Here is an 18105-nt window from a genome sequence, read left to right as displayed (position 1 = left end):
TCTCCTCTCCTCTCCTCTCCAGACCAAACCACCATGAGATGATACCACTTATTCATAATGCCTGAAACTATTAGTACTAATATTTTTTAATTTAACAACTTTGTGTGATCAATGGTTAAATATTCAGGTTTACATATTTTAGGGCTAGGAGAATTTCAGAAAAAAAAAAGACAACTATAAAAAGATCGATGCATTCATTCACTGCTTGGTCTGAGATGGGTTGGGTGGGGGTGGTGGGGGTTGAGCAGCTTGAGCAAGGAGGTCCAGACATTTCTTTCCACAGCACTGCTGACCTCTTCCAGCACTTCTGGGAGGATTCCAAGGCGTTCCCAGGCCAGCAGTGAAACATGGTCTCTGGAACGTATTTTGGGTCTTCCCTGGGTCTCTCCTCTCAGTCAGACACGCTTGGAACACCTACCTAGGGAGGCGTCCAGGCCTCCAGGCACCCACAATACATGTAACACGTCCCTCACCCAGACATGGATAACTGCGGCATCACCCTGGAGCCGGGCCTACGGGAGGGACTCGTCTGAAAGCACCTGGAGACTGGGCCTCATGGTGGCCTCAGTCTGAATGAGCTACATGGGTTTGCTTCCCTGTGGGCCCACCACCACCAGAAGAGAGTGCAGTGCTTAGTGGCAGCTGAAGGTCTCGGCGCTCTGACTCTAGCTTACCAAAGCTGGCTTTAAAAATAATATTTGTTTATCTCTGTAGCAGGGTATGGCCAAACCTAAACCATATTCCTTTTCTACACCTAACCAGAAATTTGTTTTTCTATTGACCATGTGTGAGGTGGGAATCTGGAGGAATGACTCTGCAGGGTCTTTTTTGGCCCAGCATAATTTACTGTCTATATTACAACAGAGAGAGCATTAAAAAGACTCCTAATGAATAATATTGACTATTCATCTCCACAGTCCCACCTGCCTGTCTCCTGCAACCCCTCACTGTGTCTCAGCAGGATTTTGTTGATAATGAGGTGTGGTGTTGTCAGAAGCACAGCCCATACTCATCCATCCAACCTGCTTAGTAAGGGGCAAAATTACACACACACCCACACTCAGAGACACACAAAGTCACGAGGGCACAAATGTCAGTGTATATACACTCATACAGCAACACACAGAACACAAACATTGGCTGAAGAACAAGTTAAGTTCAAAGATTTTTTGTTGTTATATTGAGCAGAATAGAGCTTTACATCAATCCTCAGAAAATAAAAGAACCCAGTGGTTATATTGGAGGGCAATATTCCAGTGCAAGTAAACAAAACTACTGATGTGTAGAAACAACATTTCACAAGGCTGTTGCACTAACCTGGAGTTGTCAAATTGGGGACTCATGAAGAACTTATGTCTTAAACAGAATGTTTTATAAATTTACGTAGTGAATGCTCATTAATGCTCATTATTTTCATTAGCACCTTTTCTTCTTTGGACTGTGGTGTCAGCGAGGTTCTGTTTGGCAGACCACCTTTCACTCATCTTCAAGCTCAGCAGCTGCCATGGGAAGATGATGCACAAAGTATAGAGTGATAGAGAAAAACGTGGCGTGAGTAGCTACTGACTAGGGTTGGGCATAATTGTATTGTGTGCAATTAATGGCCAGAAAATCATTAATCAATTATTTTTTGGCACTTGACGATTAATGCCACCAGGCAGACCGACTGGAGATTACTCCGGTCAGTCTGCTCGCTGCTCCTCTCCGCTTCGAATATGACAAACATTAAAAATAAAGTTCTGTAATTTATTTACTTATCAACACATTTATTTTGATGTATACCCTGAAGTCTGTAATTTTGACACAATTTGGAACGGATTTTTACAAAGAGCAAGTCTTTCCCACTTAATTGGTCATGTGACTAGGACATAAGGATGTCCAGGGACTCCAGTGAATTGTCAAATTAATCGTTATCAGCTAAATACCACAATTAATCGTGATTTTTTTTGTCAATATTGCCCAACCCTACTACTGATTCACTTCACCTTAAACAGTTTGCTCTGCAGAATGCCTTTCTTAAGGAAATAAAGACTGTACAAAGTATGCCACAGATTTAAGAAACACAACAATTTTGTCAGACTGTAAAAAATAAAATAAAATTAAAAAAATTTAAATATGTCTCCTTTAAAACACATGTATTATCACCAATTTATTGTACAGCAATAAAGCTTCTGTGCTGACCTTTACTACATGTACAAGGATGACATTATCACTTTCCCATCCTCCACAACATGTCTGAATGTGCAGGTACACTAATTTATGATAGCTACAGTATGTCAGCAGAGTGCCTCTAAGGTATGGGGTAATTCCAGACTAATATTAGAGTAACTGTTTATACGCCTTTAATAAAACTCTCTCTTTCCTCTTCAGATTTATTTTAAAGCAGTGCTTAATTGCTATTCCTTTTTCTCCACTTTTCTAAAATGTACTCCATATATTGTGCCCTTGGCTCTGGTCTTTTTTCTTTTTTTTTTTTACTTCGTTTACAATTTTTCCTTTTCTCTGTGCTCTATTCCTGTAGGAAGGTGAAGGGTAAGTGAAGAACATTGGACCCCAGTATAGAGACCCAGACATTTTATGTGCTTGTGTGTGTGTGTGTGTGTGTGTGTGTGTGTGTGTGTGTGCGCGCACCACCCCATCATTGTTCATTTCTGGCATTCTAGCTAGCTGTTCTCTGAGCTACAAGCTACAGAATAAATACTTTAAATCTCTTCCCACCCAAATTCATACACACACATGTTTGTTCTTCTATCCTCACGGGGACTTTGCATTGACTTTCATTCATTTACTGGTCATTTTTAGAGCCTAACCCTGACCCATTACCCTAAACCTAACCACCCCAATACCTACCTGACCCTAAACCTAACCTAAACGTAATTCACACCCTGGTCCTAACACTGACTCACCAATGGTTTTTCCCCCCAATGGGGACCAGGCTTTTGTCCCTATAAGGGACAGTGTGGCTGTGTGTACTGGGTAAATGATCAAAAATTGTCCCCACCAGCTAAGAAAAATATGCACACACACGCACGCATGCACGCACGCACGCACGCACACACACTCCTGGTAACACTCTCCTGCTGTTAAATAGGGGTCTAGGGAGTTGTGCCAGCAAAATTGTTGGCTACTCTCCTTCTCCTCCTCTTTCTGCCCTCCTTTTAAAAACAAGGAAAAAAATCAAGTAATGAGCAAAATAATGCACTAAAAAGAGGACATTCCAAATCCATGTGTTTTCTCTTACTAAACCTAAATAAGAACAACTATCAGAAATCAGCTGCCTGGACAAAATGTCGAGATCATCGTATCCTTAGAGTCAACTATATTTACTAACTGGAGGAAAGCAAACACTAGGATACATCATTTATTATTTACATTTGCTCTTTGTGTGTATTGTTTGTGTTTCTGAGGAGTACTGAACCATACGGACTTTAAAGTTAACAGTGAGTCATCAGCCTCACAAATCTGCTCAACTCTGCTTAGCCTCTTCGAAGTCTGAGAAAGATTTTCTAGTTTTTGTGAAAGTCATACTAAATTAAGAATAAAAATATGTAGGGAATTTTTATACAAACTTTTTAAAGAACTTGATTTGTCAAATTTATATCTTGCAGACTGTAGAGATACTCTTCACCCAGGTAGATTTGCTACTTAGTCTCCCTGTTCTTCATTCCAGAGGTTTCAACAATTTAGAGGCTATTTCCTCATTTTTTTATATTCATGTTTAAGGATTCAACATTTGATTTAAACTATACAAACTTTTAAAGAGGGGGTATTAGGAAAAATTGACTTTTTTTGAGGCTCATTCCATGTTATAATGTCATTCCCTTATGAAAAAACATACCCAGAGTGTTTGTGATTCATTCATGCATGTTTGAGAAATCCTTGAAGCTCCTGAGGTGCCTAACACTTACTCATACAAAGCTCCGCCCATTTACACAAAGCTCCTCCCTGGAGCTCAGTCTGCAGTCTACCCCACACAGCTCCAACAGACCAGCAAAACATATCTTAAAAATGGTGGATGTTCATGATTTCATTGCAAAACAAAGCTTCATAATGATTTATATATAAAATATAATCACAGGACGTGTGGTTAGCAGGCGGGTGCTTCTTCTTTAGAAGTAAACAAAGAAGCCACTGACAATAGAAGACATTCTGCCCCCAAAAGCTCATATTTCATTGCAGATACAAATTTATATTTACTTGGGTAAATAATATGAATATTTGATAATAAAATTTTGTGTTGATTATTTTTTATAACAGACGTTATCGATTATTTAGAATAATCTGTGCAGCACTAATGTATGTTAAGTATTTAACTTATCAATCACTGTATTTAAGTCTAGTATTCTCTTGATGTTTTGCTTCACAAGCTCATTTGATCCTTTGCAATAAGCTTGACGCTGTGATGTTCTTTTGTACTGCAGTAATTACATGCTACTTTTTATTGGCAAGAGCGTTCTATTTAAGAGCTTGTTAATTAAATGATTCCTGCTTAGATTATGTGAGTGTATGCTTTTACTTGATGTATTATTAGAATATACCATTTGTTGCCACTTGAGCAAAACCTAAATAACATCAGCTAATGACATCGTCAAAATTAACAGTTTTGAAAGAAAAATGCAGCATCACTTTCTTACTTTAACATGTCAATATCTCTAAACAAAAACAACCTGTTGTGCTACCAGCTAGGTGCACAAAAACTAAACAATGCCACTATGAAAAGAAAAAAAAATTACTGGCATGCATACAAACTGCTCACCTGAATSCCATCCAACACCTTGGAGATAGATTGGCTGCTGACTGTGAGCTGACCAACCTCACTAATGCTTTTGTGACAGAATGGCAGCTAATCCCTGCAGCCAGCTTGATAAATCTTGGACTGTGATCAGGGATTAAAGCTCAAAAGTGTATACCCATCCCTTACATAAATCTCTTCCAAAGTTAGCTCTTTCTACAGCCTCTAACTTTATTAAAAATGATGACTTTCCGCWGCCTCCACACACCGTGGGATGCTGAATTACTCTCCATTTTCTCTGCAGTAGGCGTGGGTGCTGGTGGTAAGAGCCCACCCTCCTCCAACACCCCACCCCACCTTCCCCCATCCATCTCCACTCGCACTCAGGACCCCTGGCTATATGTCATGTGMTACACCTGTGAAGAGCATGGGGAGGGAATAAAACTGTGGATCTCAGTCCACTTTTAGAACAGCTAAAAAATGGACATCTAGTGAAATCCACTCTACGTTTGGACYGAGATAAGAGCGCCTCATCACRGRGTCCGCAGTCATTGTTACAGCTCTGTTTTGTAGCCAGGCCATTATYGCTCTCCCAGTGAGAGTGAGACAATTATGATGCAGGACTGAGATCCTTCTACTCATTCTTTAAATATGTATCCACTCCAGCTGTGCCAAGAGACAAATGAAACAATGAAATCTGACAAAGTGAGATTATGGTGCACACTGACTATATATAACCCTGACCCCAGGCTGTCAGTGCATCTTGTCCTCATCAGCTTTGTGTCCTTCCCACAATGAAACAGCTAGGTTAACTGTAGCTAATAAAAAATGCACCGTTGTCCTCAGTGCCTTGTCTTATCTTATCAAGCATCTGTCTCACTGAGCATATACTGTACATTTTTCGATATTTATTAATCCGAAGTAACTGGGTAAGCAAGTGTTTATGAACTCCTGGACAGGCAGCAGTTTCACATCATTTAAAGTGATCCAGGATTATTTGTAATGTTGYACTTTATTTGTTAAACATTTATTTTAACTGTAAAATAAAGTCTGTAAAAATACTGTAGGCTGTTTAGTTTTTATAAACTTTTAAAAATATATTGTCACACAAACTGAGCCATTTTCTTACAACGCAAGGCATACCAGGTAAATTATGACGTAGACTAGGTCATCATTACCAGGCTGCGAGCTAGCTCTAGTTTCTTTTAAAAGAATCGATCATCAGATATTGTCCAAGATTAACCTTCCGGGTGGATATAGCTCGCTAGCAGCCTCACACTGATGACCTAGTCTACGTCATAATTTACCTGGTATGCTTTGCGGTGTCAATAAAATGGCTCCATCTGTGTGACAATGTATTTTTGAAAATGTATAAAAACTAAACAGCCTACAGTATTTTTACAGTCTTTATTTTACAGTTAAAATAAATGTTTATTAAAAAAAGTCTAATGTTACAAGTAATTGCAGAACCCTGTAAGGGCCTGGTGCCTCWGACTATTATATTGATCATAATGAATAGTAGGTGTTTCTTTAATTGACAATAAACCAATACGAATTACAAGGTTTACTGAAAACGTCTTCTAAAATGAAGATGTTTGGAACACTTAAACCGAAGAGTCAAGAATAACTGGAAAAAAAATGTTAAGGCCCTGTCACACTAGACAACTTATGCCAACTTATGAACATTTTAAAGACATCTACATTGAAGATGGAATAAAAAAATCAACAGGGAGCTTCTTTTCAGCATGTACATATGTCATTCGAACAAATTGATCAAATATTTAATTTTTATTAGCAACTTAGACATAAAAAAAATGCTTCATAAGTTGGCATAAGTTTAGTTTAGTCTAGCCTAGTCTAGACTAAAGTCTAGTCTAGTATGACTATGCCTTAACATAGGTAAAATCTTTAACCTTTAACGCAAATTACTTACCTTTCCACTTTGTTTTAAAATCTTTTAAAAAAGTTTTGACCYTGTGGGTTGAAATTTTTAATGTAAATCTTATTTTACATTAAGTCGATTTGATCTGATTTAGCTCAAAATGAACTCCTAGAAATCAGATTTAACAAAAAAAGRGTGTTGTGATGTTTTAAAAGAGACACCTTAAAAAGAGAAAACAAGTTTTGCACTCTTTACTGTATCTAAATATGTATGTAGATTTAAAAGAAAAAAAGTTTAACCCCTTTAGCCATTTACTTAAACAGTGATGGGATGCAGAATATGTAAGTGGAGAGTCAGAAGGGATGCACCAAGAACATAGACTTTTAAAGGACACATTAAAGAGAGTAAACACACACYATCCTATTAAAACATGTATCTTTGCCTTTTGAAAGCTGTCTCCTCTAAATCTCCTTTTCTCATTTATTTAAAGAGAAAGCAACAAGTGAAAATCAATATGTACCACTTCCTCTCATTTGTTATTTTCTCTAAATCATCCCAAACAAGACCTCCGGTCTTTGGACAAGCAGAMCACATAAATTTTTGTTTAGGAGTTTAAGTGGCCAATGAGGCTGTCTGAATATAGAAAAAGCTCAGGCAGTGCCATTTATAGAAAGCTAAATGTTCTCTCGGCCAATGGAAAGGATAGCTTAGCATACACAGTGAAAGCTGCTGATGTAAAGATACTGACAGAACATTCTTACCTGAGGAGTTTTTCAGGTAGCCGTTAGAATCCACTGTGGTGTACATGACGTAGGGACCAGGCTGATTCACACCAAAAGGCTGGAAAAARACACACATTCAAACAAAACTAATTCAAAACCAAGACTTTTTCAACATATATTTTTTTCACATCAACTGTCCCTCATTCAGGGTGAAGAGGACACACGCAAACGATGCAAACCAATGATCCTCAAGTTTTCTAGTATTATTTCCACATCTGTTGACGATATGATAAAGGTCTGAACGAGCTGGRTTGAATTTGCCCCAAGTCTAAATCAAAGTGACATTTGCATGTTTATGTGTCTGTGTGGGTGGGTGCTTAACTCTCGTCTCATCTCCTCATTATGGATGACAGYGGATGAGGAGACCTGTCGAGTTATCCTTCACTTTACATCAGCTAATCATGAGCCCGTTACACATGCAGTCACACTGCAATGAGACTTGGTCCTTTATGCTGTGACACGCAGTAAGTTGGGCGAGAGAGGAATGGAAATGAGGTTTWAAAAAAAAGAAAAATACAAGAAAAAAGAGATAAAAAAGCCACTGAGGAGCAGACAAGTGGGCTGAACGCATGAAGGAAGAGGAGAAGTGTGACTAAGAAGAAGAAGGCTACGAGAGTGAAATGGAAAGACAGAGCGAGCTGATGGATGGCAGAGGAAAAGAGTTGAAACACCCGCAAGCACCACTCGTCTACTGCATTCATCATAAATTTCATTTAGACAACAAGCGGGTGGAAGAAGAGACCGACAGAAAAGCAAAAACAACCAGCAGCCTCTTGTTGATGTCAAAGTTGATGTGTTGTGGAAAGGACTTTCCACGAGTGAAAGGTTGGATGAGGAGTGAAGCTACTGGCTGATTCTGTTCCGCGTTCATTTTATCACCTTCCTGTGATAATTAGCCATTAGAGCTCTCATAATAAACAAAATGTGCTCACAGGTGAACATTTCATAAATCAAAGGCTTTTAATCCAAAATTGGTTTTTATATAGTACAAAACCCAAAACAAAACATGCATCAACATTTTTATCCGTAACTAGTTAAGTCATGTTGATGTTTCCTACAAATTCAATGGCTGTTTCAGAAACATAAAAAACAATTGTTTGTCAAAAACTTAGATTTTTTTGATACATTGTGCCACTTAAACTTTTAAGGGATGCATTAGAACTTTTCTGCTTCATATTTAACCAACTAATTAGAGTTTCCCATGTTRGTCATGTCAGTGTGAACAAGTACTGTATACCTCGAGGTACCATGATAAAGGATGCAGAGGGGAACAGAAAGATGTAGCAATCATGAGAATTTCAGCTCAAGGCAGTCTCCACAGAGAACAAAGCTGTTAGTGCCCTTGATTAAAAATAATTTCAAACAGCAAATCCCAAGGTAAATTCTCAAACATCATAGTCTGAATAGCAAAACATCTGGTGTTGACCAGTTCTGAAAATATAACACCATATTTTGCTCCAAAATTGTCTCTAACACTGACTTCACTGGCAACACTTTCACTTGGCTCACAAAAAGACAATGATCAGAAACCTTGCCTAACTCTGGGTAACAAAATGCTTTTGTACTCTTCTGATTTTATCTGTTATTTAATACTTTCCAACCCTGAAATATCAGAGGAAGCAAAGCAGCCCTACAGCATGACAGAACCTCCACTACAGTTTAGTTTTCATGATAGTTGGAATTTAAAAAAACAAACAAAAATCACCACATTCCCCTCAAAACTCTTTCCTAGTTTCAAAGTCCCTGAACCACTATCTCAAAAAGGTTTTAGATTTACTCTAAATGCTATAAACATTTGTCTTGATGGTTTGAGCCTTCAGGTCAAAATAAATATCCTKCTTAGTGTTGGCATTTTAGACCCAATGCTTCTTTCAATGTAAAAACTAACATCAAACCCAACTCTTTAGTTTTTTCCAAAGCTTGTCTTATGTCTCATTGCATCGTATTCTGAAAGAATCTTTAGTGTTAAAACGTCTTGATATTAATTCAAACTACAATTTTAACAGCTTTTATGACTGAATTGTAGCCTCGGAACAACTTTATTATACAACAGAATAATTGATCAAACCCTCATTCAGAATTAAACAGAAACAACAGTTTTCACGTTAGATATGGGTTTACTTAACATTTGGTAAATTATCTGCAGTTTTTTTACTTTTTAAAACTTAGTGTTTTACAATGAACTTCACTTTGACATACTGTTGCCAGAAAAATGCTGCTTTTGAAAGTAACTTGGAGTTCACTGRCTTGTTGAAAAACACATGAACAAATGAAGGAGCTAGGGACAGAAATGTAACCTAACAGTGTAGAACTGTCTCTCACCTGATACATGGACAAAATGAGTCTGAGTCTACAWGTGTCCCTGGGTTTTCAGTACACAGTCCAGTCTCAGGGGCGCTCACATCTTAAGCGATTTTCATAAGTGCACTGCAGCCCTGAAATTTWCAGGTGATAACCTAAAAGGGCTGTTTGTGAAAATGTAAATGTCTGCAACACTCACATTGAGTTTCTAATGGAGTTCACTCAACCAGTTAGCCAGCAATGAAGTGAGAAAATACCCACACCAGTCTATATACAAAGGTAATCCTCCATAGCATTTACAAAAGGTAATGCTCGCTGAAAAGAGTTGCTTTTTAGTTTTTTTCCCCTGACTTGTATAGTGCATTCCATCCATGAGTGATACTGCAAGAACGCTTCACCATTCTGAATAAACTCTACAAAATGCRGCAATTCCCACATGGCAGCATTTTGAATATTCCAGAGTATTTCTTGGTGTAAAAAAAAAAGGCACAAAATAGTCCAGCAGAGAACCAGAAAAGGTKAAAAATAAAGTTCTAATTACTTACCAGGCTGGAATCAATCAGCTTCATTATATGTAATAAATCATATACATGTACATATGTTTTTAAATTGTTTTTATTTTAGGAATGAGTGCACTGAATCTGAAAAATGCTAATGTCAAACCAACGTGCAAGAAACACTTTTTATAAATATTCTGAATTTGCYCATTAAAAATTCAGTAAGTGCTAGTCTTAACCAAGAAAAATGCTTTTATTATATTATGTTTGGGAATGTAAACAAGGACATATTTCTTACCTTGGCATCTTCAGGGCAGGCATTAGAGCAGAGGCCACTGAGCACTGAGGAAGAGGACAACAGATTGTCAGAGTTAGACATATTTCTGACTTCTACAAAAACATTTCTGCTGTGGAGAAARGTGAATTCTGTGCTGCTGAAACGATCAGTGTATCAAACAGACAGATTTCCTTAAAGTTTGACACAATATTTAACAGAGAGAGAGAAAAAAATACACAATATACTGGCAAACTCTGTCCAAACAGTAATTTTTACATGATTTTTTAACAACATTAAATATTACTTTTGCCTAATATGTGAATGTGGACAAGTAAAAAAAGGCAAAAATTACAATAAATGTAAAGAATTATGTGAAAACTATTAACATGAATGCAGGTTCAATGACAGTATTTAATTTATTTGTGCATACAAGTGAAGCAAAAACAGAGTCTGCTGAATTGTAAATCAGTTATTAGAGAAGTGACTTTATTAGCATATAACAAGGTCCAGGGTCTACGGTTGCTTTTATTGGGCTGATGGATTCAAGCTAAAGCCTAATTGTGTTTATGAGGTTAGACACAGTGTTGCGTCAGACAATGGCCAAACCCAGGGCAACCATTCAAAGAAAACATCGCCTTAAAGAAAAGAGAATAATTGTTTGTTATTTTTCAACATCTTTTTAGTTAGGCATCATTCAAAGTGGGTAAAGGCCCAGCTTTAATAAAAAATAACACATATTAAAAATACAATGGGCTATCCACTACACACAACAGATTGTGCTGGATTGGTTGTTGTGGAATCACRCCAACAACCATGTTGTGGTGTTTTATCATCATGGTGGGGGTGTACTGAGCTCCTTGGTGGGGACTGGGGGAGGGTCATGACAGCATATCTTTGATGCATGGCTTGCATGCACCAATGCTGCTTGGTAGTCGAGAACTTAAAAGCAGTACAGCACGTGCTGGTTTCATGCCTAGGTTCTAACCCCATTACGCCCCCACACCACACTGGCAGCACTTTACTTGTGGCAGTGTAGTCACGAGTGCCAGATGGTTCGTTCCATGCTCTCACCACACAGCTGCAYTGACCAATCTTTGCTGCTTTCATACCGTGCCACAAAGAAGCAAAAATGGTGGATTTTGAGGTACTGCACAGAAAACCTCTTCACCTGGATCCTTCCATGATGACAAATTTTACTTCCTACTCCACAGGTTCAAAAAGCTCACATAAAGTTGGAACATTTCCACATCTTGAGAGAACAGATGAGATATTCATCAAGCTAGAATAGTGCAATTTTCTAGCATGTAGCAGAGGATGCAAAAACAGCAGGGAAAAATCTATTTGGATGAGCACTAAGASAGTAGCAGCATCATGATTGCCTTAACATTTAAGAGCTTTTTTTATTTGCTGCAATCCAACCATATTTTAGTAGGTCTTACAAAGTGTGGTTGCATCATCATCCAGTGTTTYAGGGGTTTAATGATTTTTACAAAAATCATTTTCTTGTAAAATGGAAAAACATCCTGCTATAAAGTGTTTATCTCTGTGCTGAGATATCCCTCATCCAATCCTTCCTTAGTTTCAAATCCCACTTTTTAATTTTTTTTTACAAAATTGTACTTGTTTCCATACCTCATCTACTCAGATCATTGATGCCAGTATTGATTACTAAAATATTATCTGTATGATAAGAGTACAGTATTGAAGTATAAGAAAGTACAGCACAGAGCTAAAGTCTGTAACAAGAAGGAAAGTACAGCATTTTTCAAACTTTAATTTGTCATAACTGTGACATAATGAAATGTTTTTATACAATCTGAGTTCCTGTTTGTCGAGTTGTGCGCCCTGCTTTAGTAATCACTGCCACACATTTCTTTGAGCTCTAAACCAGAGGTGTCCTGGTTCTCAAGGGTTGCAATCCTGCAAGTTTTACTTGTTTCCCTGCAGCCACACACCTGACTAAGTGATTGAATTACCTCTTCAAGTTTTGAAAAAGCCTGTTAATTACCTATTCATTCACATCAGGTGTGTTGGAGGAGAGAAAAATGCAGAGTAGTGGCCCTTGAGGACCAGGATAGGACACCTCTGCTCTAGGATTATACCCTGGAATCTTGTCTTGCCATGTTTTCTCTTGACACAAATTTGAGAGGCAGATAGAGAGGCAAGATCACTTTAGCAGCAGATGAAACAGTCAGATCTGGCAACACAAAACATTTTTATCTTAAACAACTTAATAATTTAAAGGGGACGTAMCATGRAAAATCCACAGTTTTTTAGCAGTTAGGTACATTTTGTTGTATAATTGGAGTCACTAGGAGTGAAGAAAAGTTGATWTCTATTTTCTGTTTGTGRCATTTTTCAACCTGTTCAATTTATCTATTMTGTATGACGTTTTCTGAACTACTACGTCAAAGTATTTGCAACYAAACTGCCAATTAAGGTCTGGACTTACCAACTACAATTTGGTCATCTTCATTCTTTACTGGCTCTGGGTCAGACTCTGGCTCTAACATGRAGGCTGGATGGAAAACTCTTCTGTTGTTACATCTTTTAATTCATTTTTAAATAAAAGGTTTCTGCGTTGCTATTTAGTCGTAAACCCCTCTATCAAACTAGAATGAACCCYTCTGGAGGATGGAGTGGGGCTGGGTGTGAAGACACATTAGTCTTCTTTAAAATGGAAAAAAAATTCTCACTCTCCTCAATTAAAAATGCCAATACTAAACTATTCTTCCACAATACAGCTGTTAAACCATCACAGCAAATTAACAGTGAAAGTGAGAAGTTTTAACATTGTTAACAACAAAATACTCATTTATATTAATAAAGACCTGCGAATCAGAAAGGAAAAGTGGGTAAAGGAGATGYATGGTGGGGTGAATTATTAATGAAAACCTAAAGCCCTAAAATAATTAGCTCAGTAAAAGAGATCAGCCTAAGTGTGAACAGTACTCAAAGCAAATAAAACTAAAGCACCAGCAGTCCCTCTTAATACATGGGGATGATTTGACATGTAGTTAGTCTGGAGTCCTGACATGAACACATAAAATATATAAACAATTACATAAACTAACAGCAACTTAAGTGTAGTCATCCATTTTGCTATTAAAACCTTTGCAAATAATTAAACTTATTAAAGGTCTTTCMCTCAAACATGTCTCAGGTCTGACTATGTTTGGGTCCATTCACTCACAATTACACAACAGAAATATTCTTAACCTTGGTATTCTTGTTAGGCCAATATCCATCCTACCCTTTTATTATAGGATCACCTTGAACAGACAAAAAACAAATAAAAAGGAACAACCTTAAACTGCTTTGTGATTCTGTAAACTTCCCAGGCAGCACAACTGAAAAGGTTATTTTATGAATTCCAAATGTGTCAYAATACGCTCTCTTATCATATTAGAAAAGTGTACCTCCCTCTGCCATTTTTAAACTTTATCCAATCCCAAAACAAATCCCAACAAATTACACCAATGTAGTATGCAAATGAAGTAGCGTTAAATCACTGTATATACCACTGCTCCATTTTCCTGAGCTCTGATCCTTTTACATGGTATCTTGTCTGCCGTCACTTTGTGGGAATAAACAAGACTTTTTTATTACCAAGGCTTTGATTTAAAAGAAAATTGTGTACGTGTTGTAAAAGCAAATTGGCTGCTTTGAAGTTCACAGGCCTATTTGGAATATGCCTGAAGCAGGACTCAGATGGAGCATCCATTAACAATAAGTCACACAGACATTGACCCTCACTGACCATCATGCACATTATAGTAACTAACTATTGCTTCACAACTATTTTGCAACACGTTAGTTAACATAGTTAAAAAAATGTTAATAATAGCAATTTCATCAGGAAAATACACTGCTATTTCTTAGACACAACCTAATTTTGTTGTCATTTAGCAGCTTTTCAGATTACATTTTGCAATGCTCACCGAGCATACTCCAAGAAACTGTCAGGTTTAATATAAAAACAAACAACTTCAAAATATGTTCATGTCAAGGATATTAAATCCAGCTTGCACTGATAACAGACTATTCAGCAAACACCGAGATCTAGTCAAGGATACTTCCCGTCTCTTTTATAGACACTTTTACTGCCCTAAAAAGATGAATATCAGAAAGGATTTGACATTTTTTGGTTCTTTAAAAGTTGCATGAGAGTTGGCCTCTAGTTTCAARGTAGTCAGAACCAACCAGGTGCATATTTCTACTGCTCATCATCTCAGAGCAAACACTAGATAAACACATCACCATCATCTATAAAGGACACAACAATCAATAAATCATAAAGACTGGCTTATTCATCACTTGTTTGAACTTCAAGCCGTTAAGGGTCAGGCGACTTTCATCCCTGTGTGCAGCACTGTATCAATCGATAACACAGAGGGATCAGACTGTCATTTGTCTGAAGTGCAGCTAATTTGAAATGGAAAGGAAAGAGAAGTCGGGTCACAGGAAAACCGCCGCAGCGTGACTCAAAGTTACTGTGTCACAACCTCATGGCACACTCCTTAATCTTCGCCAAAATGAAAGAAACTAAATTTTTATCGGCACATAAAAATGTTTCACCTTAGCGACCTGCTTTTATCACTTCAGCAATATGATTGTTTGGTTCTAAGGTTAATTATGGCACTTAAAGAATAGCTGCTGTATAATTGTGGGTTAAATGACACACATCCAGGATCCTTTTAAGATTCCACTTCTTGTCTGTACAAATATTCTAACTAAAACAAAAGAATAAAGAAAAAGATAACAGAATACATAAAATTAATTTATTAAAAAATAATGTTAGAAACTGAATGAAGAAAAAAATCACAGGAAGATAGAACAGGRATTTTCTACAGAAATCAAAAAAGAGAAAAATGAGATGCATGTTCTTGCCAATTTAGTTTGTCATTGCTATGATTTTTATTTTCTTGCTATAATAATGTTCACATCATTGAGCAATTACTGACTTTTATATTATGTTTTTAAGTTTAAAGGGAAAGGGGGTATTATGTATTTTCCAGGTACATAGTTTAATTCTATTACAATCAAGTAACAATGTCTATGTTCACACTGCAGGCAAATCCGACCCAAATCTGATTTTTTTGACCCATCTGACTCATATCCGATTTTTTTATGACAGTCTGAACGAGACAAATCCGATTTTTTCAAATCCGACCCAGGCCGTTTCAGAATGTGGCTTTAAATCTGATATATATCTGATGTTTTCAAAGTGACTGCAGTGTGAACGCTCATGTCACATTCCATCTGACTTTTTCATCAGTGAGATGGGGATGAAGGACCGATAATGGTGCGTTCACACCAAATGCGATTTCAGCATCAGGAGCCTCAGGTTTACATACAAAGTCTATGGTGGGCYCGCTTCAAGCAACGTCGGGAAGTGCTGCGGCGCCTCAAGCGCGATTAGAGCAGCGCGATTTGAATGATTTGAACTATCTGAGCGTTCGACGCGCTGAGGCGCAAATCGCTGAAGTTAGAAAATCTGAACTTTTGCAGCTCGTCGTGCCGCGTCAACCAATCAGAGAGACTCCACTGTGTGACGTAGTGACATATTTCCCGACGGGACAGRTTACTGAATGATTTCCACTAACCTGAAACAGACGGAGAGGAGCTCTTTAGCTGAAATCGAGTGCCTGCAGTCGGTATCCTGACAGAGATATCTGCACCAATGCGTGGCAGCGGCTCATCAGACTGGAAAAATAGTCCTGAAAGCGAGCTGTGAACCTCTGCTCTGAATTATCTGGTGAATTAATTATCAATTAATTATCTGATGAACGTGACATGCTCTTGCTCTCTGTAAATAAAGCAAAGCCACTTCCTCGTCCGACATTAAACAGAGCCCGACAGAGGAGGGAGAGGCGGGGAGGCTGTTGCCGTGCAGCGCTTCAAGAGCTGACCTGACCTCAAAGTGCACAAGCGACCAACTTCAGCGTTGGCTGCGATTTTGAAGCTGAAATCGCGTTCGGTGTGAACGCAGCATAAGACACTGACCTCAAGTCTCGCTGTTTAAATCTGTAGCTCTGTGTGTTTACAGCTCCAAAACACAAGTCCAGTTGCTTCATCTTTTTACTTTTCATTAGTATGATAATAATGATGTCCAGCCTGGGTCGCGGAGAGTATCGATCCTAAAGTTAGCTACTCGGTCGATACTTTTTTCCAGCTCGTAGTTTCGTTAAAAAAAAAAAAGCTTCACTGGAGCATCCCGGTCAGAGGCAGGTTCAGATATAAAAACTGAACTAAAGAAGCATGTCAGATAATTATTTAATCAGCTCTGATTAAACAAACAACTTCCGATTCGATGCTCAAAATATAGCATCCATGCTAGCTCTGTAAACAAACAAGCCGGCTGATGAGACGTCACGTCTTTTACTGCGCATGCYTGTCACATCAGTGTTGTGGAGCGTTCACACAGGGGTCTGATACAGGTCACATTTAAAAAGTAATGTGAACGTTCACACAAAAAGATCGGATTTTTTCAAAAAATCGGAACTGAGCATTAAGACCTGCAGTGTGAACGTAGCCAATATTACCTTCAGTTGTTCAGTTTGTACCAGCAAATGTTTCGGCAGCTCCACATGGCTACCACAGGAGATTCAAGGATTAATTAAGCATGCACACATGAGTCAAAGCAACACTCTGGGTGTTTTTGATGAGGGAATGACACAATTTGATATAAAGCTCCAAAAGTCGCTTTTGCATAATACCACCCTTTTAAATAAATTCAAGTACTACAAACCATTGAGCGAAAAACAAAATCGAAAAAGAAGAGATTAAAAACAAGCAAACAATGAAGCAGCCATAGAAAGATGGTGAGAAGAGACGTCTTATATTTTCTGAATAAAACTACAACTGAAACCAAACGTATCCTGTCACTTTAGAGTAAGTTTGAAAAATATGGAATCTTGTTTTTGTGTCCAATAGGAAACATCAATCTTGAAAGGCTGAATTTGTAATGATAAAAGGAATATGACAGCAATATCTTTTACAGCATTTTGCACAGCATTGATGCAATAAAGTGAAGTCACCCTGTTTCACAGTCTTTCCCTATTCAATTTATAAACTATTCAAATGTATACACACTTTTTGATAAAGTAAGTCTTTCAGAGAAACACTTAGATTGAGCTTTAAAAGTCCTCATATACTGTATATCAATACATTGTATGTGTGACAGTAGATGCATTAATCTGTAGGACAAAAATCCACTTGTAAAATAAAAAAAGGTGTCAAGAAATTACTGATGCAGAAAGTGAGAAAAGAAAAGACAGACATTAACAGCATCAAAGGTCTTCACAACTCAGTGGGCACACTGTTGTACGAGGAAGTACATAACTTGAGGTGGGTACTACTGTGTGCTCAGGTAAGGCTGTCACACTTACGACAAAGAAAAAAAAAAAACTAACTCCCAGCTTCTTCTGTGAGTCTGCTTTATTTTCTGTACTTCAAACCTCAGCAGACAAGTAACAAGTACATAACGGCTCCTCAATGGCTGAAACAAGAGCCGTGGAACAGCTCTCAAAACTTTCTGTGGAGAACAGATGTTGTTCTGTGAAAATATAGAAGCTTCCCTCACTAACACACACACACACACACACACACACACACACACACACACACACACA

At 37.9% G+C, this 18105-nt stretch overlaps 1 protein-coding gene across 1 annotated transcript in view; it reads right to left on the bottom strand.

The window, feature by feature from the left end:
• itfg1 (integrin alpha FG-GAP repeat containing 1) overlaps positions 1-18105 on the bottom strand; it is a gene marked incomplete at its 3' end in the record, with an annotated part of 106248 nt that overhangs the window by 26190 nt on the left and 61953 nt on the right. The window contains 2 exon segments of the mRNA XM_014028579.1: positions 7376-7454; positions 10493-10536. Of these exon segments, the coding sequence (XP_013884033.1) occupies positions 7376-7454; positions 10493-10536 (123 nt within the window).

This window comes from Austrofundulus limnaeus, unplaced genomic scaffold, assembly GCF_001266775.1.
Source record: "Austrofundulus limnaeus strain Quisiro unplaced genomic scaffold, Austrofundulus_limnaeus-1.0 Scaffold784, whole genome shotgun sequence".
Taxonomy (NCBI): Eukaryota; Metazoa; Chordata; class Actinopteri; order Cyprinodontiformes; family Rivulidae; genus Austrofundulus; species Austrofundulus limnaeus.
This window is presented reverse-complemented; position numbering and strand designations above follow the sequence as displayed.